The 12,422-nt window shown below is 39.8% G+C and overlaps 1 protein-coding gene across 1 annotated transcript; it reads left to right on the top strand.

Moving 5' to 3' along the window:
• Positions 1 to 8,192: 8,192 nt before the first annotated feature.
• Positions 8,193 to 9,045, top strand: LOC138868272 (uncharacterized). The gene is made up of 2 exons (XM_070145814.1): positions 8,193 to 8,690; positions 8,815 to 9,045. The coding sequence occupies exons 1-2, from the start codon at positions 8,193 to 8,195 to the stop codon at positions 9,043 to 9,045; spliced, it is 729 nt and encodes a 242-aa protein (XP_070001915.1).
• Positions 9,046 to 12,422: the final 3,377 nt, after the last annotated feature.

The raw sequence follows: 12,422 nt of genomic DNA on the forward strand, positions 1-12,422 counted from the left end.
CCGTTGACTCTTTGTTTTTTTTTCAAATTATGATAAAAACCTTGTATTGCAAACACGGTCTTTCGACATCTCGGGGACGAAGCTTTTTAAGGCTATGTGGGTCAACTGGACCAACAATCCTAATCATGACCCAAAGGTGGTTGTTATGCAAAGTCAGCCTTCCGGCGTCCCTTTCGGGAACATTCGGCTATGTCTTGATAAGACAGCGTCACCCGACTTCTTTATGAAATTTGACATATATATTTTTGCTATATTTTTTTTGTAAAAGGGGAAGTTGGACATCACCCGACTTATTTATGAATAAAAACTTGACATGTTTTTTTTTGTTTTTCATTATTATTTGTTTTTGGCTTTTTAGCAAAAAGGGGGTTGGACCCGATGAGGGTTGCCTACGTATCTCACATCCGGTGAGAATCAAACCCGCGTAGTTCGGGCAAAAGAACTACTTTAAAAGAAGAAAGGAAGCATTTTTTTTGATTGATTTTCTTTTTAAAAGAAACACTTCTAAGATATATTTTTTGAATTTTCATTTGCTCTTTTTTTTCTTTATTCTAAAGAAGAAGAAGAAAATATTTTTCGGAATTTTGCTTTTAATAAAAGAAATGCTTCTCAAAATGTTTTTTTTTTGAATTTTGAATCTTCTTTTCAATTTTGAAAAAAAGAATCAAAATATTTTCGGATTTGTTTTTTTTTTTTATTTTATATTATATTATTTTTTGAAAACAATTAGAAAGACTTCCTAAAGAAGCCAGTAATGGAGAAAATATTTTTGGATTATTTTAATTAAATAACACATATTTTAAAAACAAGACTTTTTTTTCGTTTTTATGGCAAGACAAACTATTTTCTTTTCTATTAATGTTTTTTTTTAAAAAGAAAAAAGAAAAAAATAAGACAAAACAATGATTATTTTTTCTACTTTTCCTTTGCTTTAATAAAACAAACTAATAAGACATATATATTTTTTTTATTTTATATCCTCAAAATTTCGGCAGAGTTTCGACACTACTTGGACATTTATTTTTTTTCTAACAATAAGTAGTTATATTTCTACACTGTTATTTTCTCCTCTTTTCCACTATTTTCTAATTTGTGGATGATGATGAAAACATACACAATCTTTTCTTCGAATTTTCAATGTTTTTTTATTTTTTTTATTTTTTATATATATACATATATATTTTATTTTTTATATTCTTTATGTTTTCAAAAATGTGGCATGGGGGACATAGGGAATTTCAAGACTTCTTGGATTCCGCAAATGTTCCCTATGTACTTTTCCCAAAATGAAGCGTGGGGGACATAGAGAATTCCAAGACTTCTTGGATTCCAAAAATGTTCCCTAGGTGCTTTTCCCAAAAATGAAGCGTGAGGGACATAGGGAATTCCAAGGCTCCTTGGATTCCACAAATGTTCCCCATGCTTTGATTAAAATAACACCATGCTGGAAATTACCAAATGACTCATTCTCCCTTGACTAAATACAACATGTAGCACATAGGATGCCAAAAGCTGGTCTATTATTTTCAGGTTGCTTGTCCTAGACGGACCCAACCCCTGTGCTGAGTCCCCTAAGTCAAATGCACATGATGCAAATAAACGTTCTTACTAGGGATCCGGCATGTGGCTTTGTTATACTAGGTTCAGACCTGGGTGTTTGTTCTAGACCTGGCTTACCCGAGCAGACAGCTCGAGCCGAAGGGGGGCAGCGTACCGGGAATACAGAAGCTTCACCGGCTTAGCAACTTGTCCAACCTCGTTCTAAATTGGGATTTGACACTATACAGAAAAGAAGTCGTACGAAGTACACCCTTCTTCATGATTTAGAAGACTCAGAAAGGATATGGGTTTCGGCACAGTTTATATACAGTTCAAATAATATCAAAGCGGTAAAAGCAGCATTTAACACATTAGGCTCAAACATGTAAAAATCAGATAATAGATAAAGCCAAATAATAACAATTATTTTAAGCTCGAATTCTTAACCCTGAACCAGTGGTTCTGGGTCTAATCCCCAGCAGAGTCGCCAGAGCTGTCACACCTCCTTTTTCCGCACCCGATGGGGCGCAAGGGGAGTTTTTTCCAATTAAAGGACAATCGAAACGGGATTCATTTATTTATTTCAGAGTCGCCACTTGGGAGATTTAGGGTGTCCCAAGTCACCAATTTTAATCCCGAATCGAGGAAAATAATGACTCTATATTATAGTCTGCGTACCAGAAATCCGGATAAGGAATTCTGTTAACCCGGGAGAAGGTGTTAGGCATTCCCGAGTTCCGTGGTTCTAGCACGGTCGCTCAACTATTATATTCGGCTTGATTATCTGATTTTATACAAGTGTGAACTTATGTGCAAAATTTAACTTTTAACCCCTTTTATCATTTATTTTAAGGAATGTGAACATCGCTTAAAACATGTCTTTGGACTGCGTCACATGAAATGCACCCGCAATCCGGAACATATTTTATTTGACGTTTTGGGATTTGGATTTGGGTCGCATGAAATGCACACCCCAAGTTTTAAGAGAGTAAATTATTAAACACGCGCCTAAAGCAACTAACGCATTGTTATTTTGGGAAAGGCCGTAAAATTTGCTAAACGGCATGTCCCGGATTCTAAGTATTTTTAATATATATACATTTAGAGGGCCCCGCAGCTTCTACATTTTTTGTTTGTCGAGCTCGTCTCGTTTATTATTAAAAAGGAATTACAACGTCATGGAAATGCATCTCGGGCCACGCCATAATCAATATACCCGTGATTAGAGACACATTTCGATTCCGTTGAGATTTAGATTTGGGCCACATAAATGTGCACCCGAGTTTAGGAAAATTAAATTATTAAAAAGCGCGCCTAAAGCAACTAGCGCATTATTATTTTGGGTATGGCCGTGAAATTTTCTAAAACGGCCCGTCCCGGAATCTAAGTATTTAATATATACATTTAGAGGGCCCCGCAGCTTGTATTTTTTTTATTTTTGGTGAGGCTCGTCTCATTTTTATTTATTTATTTGTTTTTCTTTTTTTTTAGAAACAGGACAAGACTAAAATAACTACGTTTTTAGCTACTTCGCGAGATCATGGGTTATAAATTGAACTCATTTGATGAAGCGAGTATTTTTCTGCGGAATTAAAATTGCTACTAAAATTTTAACATTACTACCACATGTATCAACGATTATTAAGATAAACTAAAATAATTAACACCTTTCAGAATGTGTACGAACGCCTATTGTGACAAATATCAATAATCTAAACATGAAGAAACAAAATACTGAACAAACACTTGAAGTAACGAAACAAAGGAAAAGACATTCACGGCCACATTTCAATACCATACGAATTTAAACAGGAAATAGCACTTTTTCGAATGTTTTCGGTTAAGTTTCAGCTGGCGTGTGTGTGTGTGTTTTTTTTTTTTGGACAGTCGTGGCAAGGAGGGAGGGGTCGTTTGGGCAGTGACGACGGACTGTTTGGCGGAGCTGGAGCTAAGGCGTGGCTGGAAGGGGGTTGCGACTGGTTTCCGTGAGGGGGCTGTTTAGGCAGTGGTTGACGGGGAGGGCTCCTAAGTTTTTGCTAGGGTTTTGTGGTGAGGAAGAAGGCGATGGGGGGGAGCTGGTAGCGACGTGGAGATGAGACGATAAGGCTGGACGATGCAGACGGTGTAGTAGTACGACTGGTTTTGGAAGAGTGACGACGAGCAATGGCGGGTGCGTGGGGGCTGCCGGTGGTTTTGGACGCGAGGGTTTTGGGGTCTGTTTGGTGCGACAGTGGGGGTGCCGGCGTTAATGGAGGTGGGCGTTTGGTGTTGTTGGTGATGGAGTTGTTGAGGGAGCTGGGGGAAGGTGACGGGGTGGTCCTTTGGTGGTGGTTTGGGCCGTGGTTGACGATGGCTGCTGGGTTCCGACGTGAGGAAGTGGAGGTTATGGCGTCGTGGGTGTTCGTCAAGCTGGTGGAGGAGGGTGGTTTGGGTAGTGTAGATGGCGTGGAGGTTGGGGTCCCTGGTTTTTTCATGGAGCAGTAGGGTTTTTCATTGCTTCTCCTTTCAAAGAGAAAGAAGATGATGCACAGTAACCCCATTTCAAAAAAATTCCAAAGTCCCCTTGTCAAATCTGTTTGTCCGTGTTTTGTAATGTTTGCCAAGAAAAATGAGCCCCACGCGTGGTGGGGTTCAAGGTTTATGTCCCCCACGCGTGGTGGGGTTCCCCATGTGTCCTGGACACGGTTTATTATGGGTTAGGTCCGAAATTAGGCCTAAAACCGGGTAGTTTGAACCCGAATATTATTCTTTTGCCCGGACCCGAGAAATAGGAACACGTTGCTTAACTAGTCCTATGTAAGCAAAATAACTACCAAAAATAAGACTAGTATTTAAACAAAACTATATCTTTTTAAATATTTTTCAAGGTTTAAAATAGCTACAAAATATTAATAAAACTATTTTTTTGTAATTTTCGTTTTTAAATATTAAGATAAAATATGAGGTAATATTTTTGTATTTTTCAAAGTTAAAAATGACTATAAAACCTTAATAGAACTATATATTTTGTAATTTTCGATTTTATATAAAGTACCAAAATAAAGTACAATTTTTGTATTTTTCCCACGTTTATGAGAAATGCATAAACTAAAATTTATATATGTATTTTTTGTGATTTTTTCTTTTTGCAACGAAATAAAGTAAAAATAGTTAAAATGGCTATATTAGACCCAATTTCACATATTCACGCTAAAAATGTGAAAATTCTCGGGGAGGGTCAAAAATCACGTGCTTACAATGGCCTGCCTTCATTCGGATTTGATGGTATCCAGATCTTAAATCGAATTTCGAAAAATAATGAGCACCATGGAGTTCATCTAGTAGATCTTCCACTACCGGAATCAGATATTTATTCTTTATGGTAATGTCATTAAGATTCCGGTAATCAACACATAACCACCATGTCGAATCCTTTTTCTTGACAAGGATGACTGGTGAAGCAAAAGGAGATGTACTGGTGGTTACTGTCTTAGCATCTCTTGAATAATTCTTTCGATGACATCTTTTTTGCTCGTGACAGTACCTATAGGGTCATTGATTGACTAGTGCTACTCCTGGAACCAATTCAATAGCATGATCGCAAGACTTAGCTTGGAGTAAGGTGGTGGGTTTATCAAACACTTTAGCAAATGCACCTAAAAACATTTCCACCACAGCTGGTACTATTTGTCTGTTGCACTCGATTGATTCCATTCGAAATATTTGTGCCACCCAATTGCAACCACATCTATTCAATAACCCATAAATCCTTTTAGAATCCACTTGGGCCATTGAATGCGAATCAGGAAATCCCACCAGTGTCACCATCTTACTTCCTTTGAAGAAGGATACACTATGTGGTCTAGTGTTTATAACCCTAGGAGCTACCCAAGTCTATCCAATCGATTCCTAAGACTATATCACACCCTCCAACCTTCATTAATCTCAAGTCAAATTGGAACACTTCACCATGCATTTGCCAAAGCACATTAGGACAAAAAATACTACTCCATATTATCCCTCCATTAGCTACTCGAACTTTCATGGGCCGAATCATTTATTGCATGTTCAATCGCAATTTTTCAGCCAATTGAGGGTCTAAGAAGCTATGAGTTGCCCCTGAGTCAATCAAAATTATCACTGGTTCATTATTTAAGATTCCTGGAATTTTAATTGTCTTGGGACCTCTTCCTGGGCCATCCAGAATATTGACGAAGGTTTCCTCCACTTCCAAACCCACCATCATATTAACTGTAGCATCTTCCACATTTTCCTCCACTTCTTGTTCCTCTGTTACTCCAGAGCCTTCACCTGCTTCAAAATGGTTTCCCCTTCACTTCCTTCAATTGAGTTAAAGGCTTTGTGCTTACATTGATGCCCTGGAAAGTACTTATTATGGCATTTGTAACACAACTTATCTTCCCTTAACATTTCCATGGTTGGATTGTTCGGTAAGACCACTGAATTTCTGGTCACAATAGGCGGCAAACTCTTGATGTTTTGAGCCGAAGTTGTTTTTGGACTGGGAGGAAAGGTGATTCTCGGTTGTGTAGAGGACATTTTCGGAGGCTAAATATTTTTATGAATGGAGACTAATGTTTTTTCATGGAGTTTAGCTATTTCCAGTGCATCAATAATTGTTTGAGGATTGAATGCCCTCACCATGGACTGTAAATCTACCTTTAATCCTCCAACAAAGCAATACACAAAGTAAGCTTCATTAAATGTTGGATTAATGAGCAACAAGTAGAAACGCAAGTCCTCAAACTTGTTAAAATAGCTATCCACATCCGTCCGTTGTTGAAGTCTATTAAAATCAATAACAACATCCATGGGTCTGATGTTTCCATATCTACAAAACATATCCAAGAAAAAGGTCTCCCATGTGACAGTACCACCATGTTCCATCATATAAACATCGAACCAAGTATCCATTTTCTCATTAATGTGCATAGGCACATAGTTCATCTTGTCACTTGAAGGCACTTGGTATAATTCAAAGTATTTCTCACGACGTAATATACATCCTCTAGGGTTATTACAATCAAACTCTGGAAATATTAATTTGGCTTTTGGGCCTCTAAATGAGCCCAAAGTATTGATTGGTGTCAGAAAGTTTGATTGGATGTTGGGTTGCATAATGGGCTGAATACTGGGCTGTGTAAAAGAGCTGTTCATAATGGCTTGGTAAGAAAGAGGAGGTAAAACTGTGTGGCTCACTGGTATCTGTGTAGTGGTCGGGTTACTCTACACGACATAAGTGGGTAAGCTTATGCTGGAAACAGAGTGTGGCAAAGCAATAAGTATAGATGGAAAATTGGTTGTCATTGTGGGATAGGTAAGTGATAAAGGAGCCATTGGATATAGAGATGGACCAGTGTTATAAGGTAATGAAGCAAGATGCGAAGAAATGGATAAGGTAGTTGTATTACTGCTAGGATTGAAGGGAGCTGCAGAAAGAGACATACCCCTACTTGTTTGTGGAAAAATTGGTGTCACCGGAGAACTAATGGATCTGCTCATAACACCCACTGAAGAATCACCCCTTTCTAATGAAGAACCTCCAATAACCAATGCAGCCACCGATCTCCCCGAAGCTGCCAAATCAATCCTTCATTCTGACTCAAAATGGCTCAGCAACATATCAAGCCCACGATTGCTTTCTTCCTGCCTTTGCATGGCCTCAGTATTCAAACGAGCTTGACTTTTTTCAAACATTTCCATTCTTTTCTCGACTCGCCAATATATGTTTGAGGTTGTTCATCAATTCTGCGCCAACCATCATTGGGAGCTTTTTCTTTTTGTGATTCGACCATTGTTACCATAGTTTGCCGGAAAAGCCTGGCTCTACATACCACTTGTAACGTTACAACTACTGAGAATAGAAAAAGGAATTGTAAAAAATTGAACAAGAAGGAAAAATTAAATAAGCTTTGTCATTTTTCTAATAGTTACACAGACGAGGCAAGGATAAATACTATGATAGCTACAGCTGTGACTAAATTCCCATCCAATGAGAAACCAACAGCTATTGTACCACCCCCTAACTACACTAAAATAAAGGACAAACACATGTCACCTCCAGGCTATGACCTTACTTAAAGATTCTATTACAAATACTAAACTTAAAGGACTTAAAAGCAATTATAGAACGTTTCTTAAATGACAATTCCACCACACAGTCATCAGTCTTGATTATCCCTCTCTTTGAATGACTTGGATGACCTCGTTACACAACAGAGATTCATAGAAGATATGAATTATGTCAATAATTTTGGAGGTCGGAGGCAAGGTGGACAGCAATAGGGACCAATAGCAAACCAGCAGTACAGACCAAACCAACAATAGCACAATCCCAATCCAGGAGGAGCACGACCACAAGGCCAAATCATACCTTATCAAGGCAACATGGCTATAATCAGCAACACCATCAACAGTTGACCTACCAACCACCTTGGCAGCAGGATAGTAACATGATCAAAATCAGGGGTATGTTTCGACAACTCATTGGGACAAATGGAAAGATGCAAGAGAAGTTAGTTGCACATGACTCGGCAATCAAAGGCATTGAAACTCAATTGGGACAACTATCTATGTCCTTAAACAATCGTCCATAAGGAACATTGCCTACAGATACAAACGTTAATCCAAAGGAGAAGAACCTGAATCAGCTCATGGCAGTGTGTCTCAAAAATGAGAGAGATTTAGATAGGGAGCAAGAAGTTGCTCAATCCAAGAGAGAGACAATGCCAACTACTCAAGCTGCCCCAGTTACATTAGAGACTGATGAGTCGGCAGATCTCACCGAGATTGCAATCGAGCAAGTACAGGTTGACAAGGGTAAGGAGAAGGAAGGTGAACAACTCCCAGAACAGGTAGTAGAAAAAGCTCCCAGCAAAGAAAAGGCGCAAAGCAGTGGGCAGAGGTTGATTCCTGCACCATTCCCTCAGAGGTTGGCAAAGCAAAAGAAAGATGATAAATACAGGAAATTCATGGAAATGCTCAGTCAAATTCAATTGAATATTCCACTGATGGATGCTTTGAGGGAAATGCCAGGGTTTGCAAAAATGATGAAGGACCTGATGTCGAGAAAATTTGACTTCCAGAACCTATCCACTGTAACTCTGATGCAGACCTACAACGCGGTTGTGACAAGACCTATGGCTCAAAAGGTGTCTAATCCATGTAGTTTCACTATCCCATGCACTATTGGGAGCCAGTATAAACTTAATGCCCTTGGATATCTATATAAAATTGGGCATTGGTAGAGCTAGACCGACCTCAATGTTGTTGCAGCCGGCTGATCACACAATAAAGAGACCGATCGGAATTCTTGATGATGTGCTTGTTCAAGTGGGGAAATTTGTATTCGTTGTAGACTTCATCATTCTTGACTGTCAAGTGGATGAAGAGATACCAATCATTTTGGGCAGGCCGTTTTTAGCCACTAGGAGAGCATTGATTAATTGTGAGACTGGGGAATTGAAAATGTGGTTGAACAATGAAGAAATCATATTCAATGTTTAACAATCTATGAGGAGAACCAGCGAACTTGCAAATTGCTCACTAATGGAGGCCGTAGATGTGATATTACAAGAGGAGGATGAGACTATTAATGATAGGGATCCGTTAGAAGGTTGCTTGATAAATCTGGAACATGTGGATGGTGAGGAGTTGGCAGAGTGGGTCATGGCTCTCGAAGGTCAAGGGTTCTGGACAAGGGAACCCCAGTTCAAGCCCTTACACTTAGATGAAAGAACAACACCACCTGCGAAACCATCAATAGAGGAGCCGCCACAGTTGGACCTGAAACCGCTTCCAGCTCACCTCAGGTATGCTTTCTTAGGGCCTAATTCTTCTTTACTATTATTATATCATCTGGTTTGCTAGCTGTGCAGGTAAAGAAACTCCTACAGGTGTTACAGGAATGTCAAACTGCCATTGGTTGGACCATGGCAGACATAAAGGGTATCAGCTCAGCTTTTTGTATGCACAATATTCTCTTGAAAGAAGGGCACAAACCTTCCATAGAACATCAACGAAGAATGAACTTGAATATGAAAGAGGTGGTGAAGAAGTAAGTAATCAAATGGTTAGATGCGGGTATCATCTTCCCCATCTCTGATAGCAATTGGGTTAGTCCTGTCCGATGTGTATCGAAGAAGGGAGGAATGACGGTAATCCAAAATGAGAAGAATGAGTTAATCCCAACTCGTACAGTCATGGGATGGCGAATTTTCATGGACTATCAGAAATTGAACACAACCACCTGAAAGGACTATTTCCCCTTGACCTTCATTGACAAGATGTTGGACAGGTTAGCTGGACAGTCCCACTTCTGTTTCTTGGACGGATACTCGGGGTATAACCAGATCTCAATAGCCTCAGAAGACAAAGAGAAAATGTCCTTCACTTGTTTGTATGACATCTTTGCCTTTCGGAGAATGCCCTTTGGGCTTTGCAATGCACCGGCTACATTCCAGTGGTGTATGTCAGCCATTTTCACTAACATAGTTGAGGATATTATGGAGGTGTTTATGGATGATTTATATGTGATGGGGGATTCATTCGAAGATTGTCTTCACAACCTAAGAAGAGTGCTCAAAAGATATGTGGAGACAAATCTAGTGTTGAATTGGGAGAAGTGTCATTTTATGGTACAAGAAGGAATAGTGTTGGGGCATCGAGTGTCCAAAAAGGGAATTGAAGTTGACCAAGCCAAGGTTGATGTGATTGAGAAGCTGCCACCACCCACTTCCGTAAAGGCAGTGAGAAGTTTCCTGGGGCATGCAGGGTTCTATAGGCGGTTCATTAAGGAATTTTCCAAGATTGTTAACCCCTTATGTAAGCTGCTTGAAAAAGACCAGCCCTTTGTATTTTCTGATGATTGCAGGTTGGCCTTTAAGGATCTGAAACAGAGACTGGTGACCGCACCCATCATTGTTGCACCCAACTGGGAACAACCGTTCGAGCTCATGTGTGATGCCAGTGATTATGATATAGAGCAGTCTTAGGGCAACAAAAAGACAAGATGATGCACCCGATTTACTATGCAAGCAGGACGCTCAGTAGTGCACAACTTAATTACATTGTCACAAAAAAGGAAATGCTCGCTGTAGTGTTTGCCTTCGACAAATTCAGGTCGTACTTAATTGGCTCAAAAGTTACTGTTTATACTGACCGTGCAACAATTAGGTACTTGATAGCAAAGAAGGAGTCAAAGCCACGCTTGATTCTCTGGGTTCTATTGCTACAAGAATTTGATCTAGAAATCCGTGACCGAAAGGGGACGGACAATCAAGTGGCAGCCCACCTCTCGAGGTTGAAAGAGCAAAAAAGAGAATAGAGGTTGAAGATATCACAGAGATATTCCCGGATGAACAGTTACTTGCTATGACAATGGAGAAGACGCCATGGTATGCTGATATTGCTAATTATTTAGCAAGCGGTATTGTACCCTATGAACTCTCTTCAATTCAAAAGAAAAAGTTCTTTTGCGATTGTCGGTATTATTATTAGGATAAACCTCTACTGTTCAAAATATGTGTAGGTAACATGATCCGGAGGTGTATCCCTGAGAAAGATCAATATTTTATTTTGCAGGCTTGCCATGCTTCACCATATGGTGGACACTTTGGAGGAATTCGGACAACAGCTAAGGTGTTGGAATCGGGTTTGTACTGGTAACTCTATTCAAGGAGACCATGCTTGGGCCAAAAGCTGCGATGAATTCCAAAGGACATGCAATATTTATCGTCATCACGAGATGCCAATGACTACAATTCAAGAGGTGGAGGTCTTTGACATGTGGGGAATCGACTTTATAGGGCCGTTCATCAGCTCGTATGGTAACAAATACATATTAGTAGCGATTGACTATGTCTCCAAGTGGGTCGAAGCGGTGGCTCTCCCCACCAATGATGCAAAAGGGGTGACAAGTTTCCTAAAGAAAAACATCTTCACACGTTTTGGCACCCCGAGAGCTATAATCAGTGATGGTGGAACCCATTTTTGTAATAGAGCATTCGCACGCCTATTGGAAAAGTATGGAGTTCACCACAAAGTAGCCTCACCTTATCACCCACAGTCAAGCGGGCAAGTTGAAGTGTCAAATAGGGAGATTAAAAGTCTCCTTACAAAAACAGTGAATGCAACAAGGTCTTATTGGGCAAAGAAGTTGGATGATGCATTGTGGGCATACCGCACAGCATTCAAAGCTCCAATTGGTATATCACCGTACAAGTTGGCATTTGGAAAGGCATGCCACCTTCCGGTAGAGTTCGAAAATAAAGCACTTTGGGCATTATGGTAGTTGAATTTGGATATGGAGACCGTAGGCACCAGTAGAATCACTGGGCTACATGAGCTCGAGGAATTCAGGTTCCAGGCATTTGAGAGTTCTAGACTATACAAGAAATGGATGAAACTAATGATAAGCACATCTTGGATTGAAACTTCAAACCCGGAGATCTATTGTTGTTATACAACTCAAGATTGAGATTGTTGCTGGGTAAGTTGAAGTCCCAATGGTCAGGACCCTTTAGAGTGGTGCAAATGTTCTTAAGTGGAGCTGTGGAGAATGAATCAGAAGATGGGAAAAATAAGTTCACGGTGAATGGGCAAAGGCTAAAACATTACCTTGGCATGGCCGATGAAAAAGGGGATAGATTGGTAATAACTTTGGAAGATCTCCAATACGCGAATGGGGAGTGATAATCAAAACATGTATCATGCCGTGACGTTAAATCAGGCACTGCGTGGGAGGCAACCCATGTTTTCTTTTGTTTCTCTTTTTGTTTTGATGTTGTACTTGATGTGTATGATACTAACCCTTTTATTAGTGTACAGGGCAAGATTCGTGCATATTGGGAGAAGTTGAGGTCAAGAACCAACTCCGGAAAGGT

This window comes from Nicotiana sylvestris, chromosome 5 (genome assembly GCF_000393655.2).
Source record: "Nicotiana sylvestris chromosome 5, ASM39365v2, whole genome shotgun sequence".
NCBI classification, from domain to species: Eukaryota; Viridiplantae; Streptophyta; class Magnoliopsida; order Solanales; family Solanaceae; genus Nicotiana; species Nicotiana sylvestris.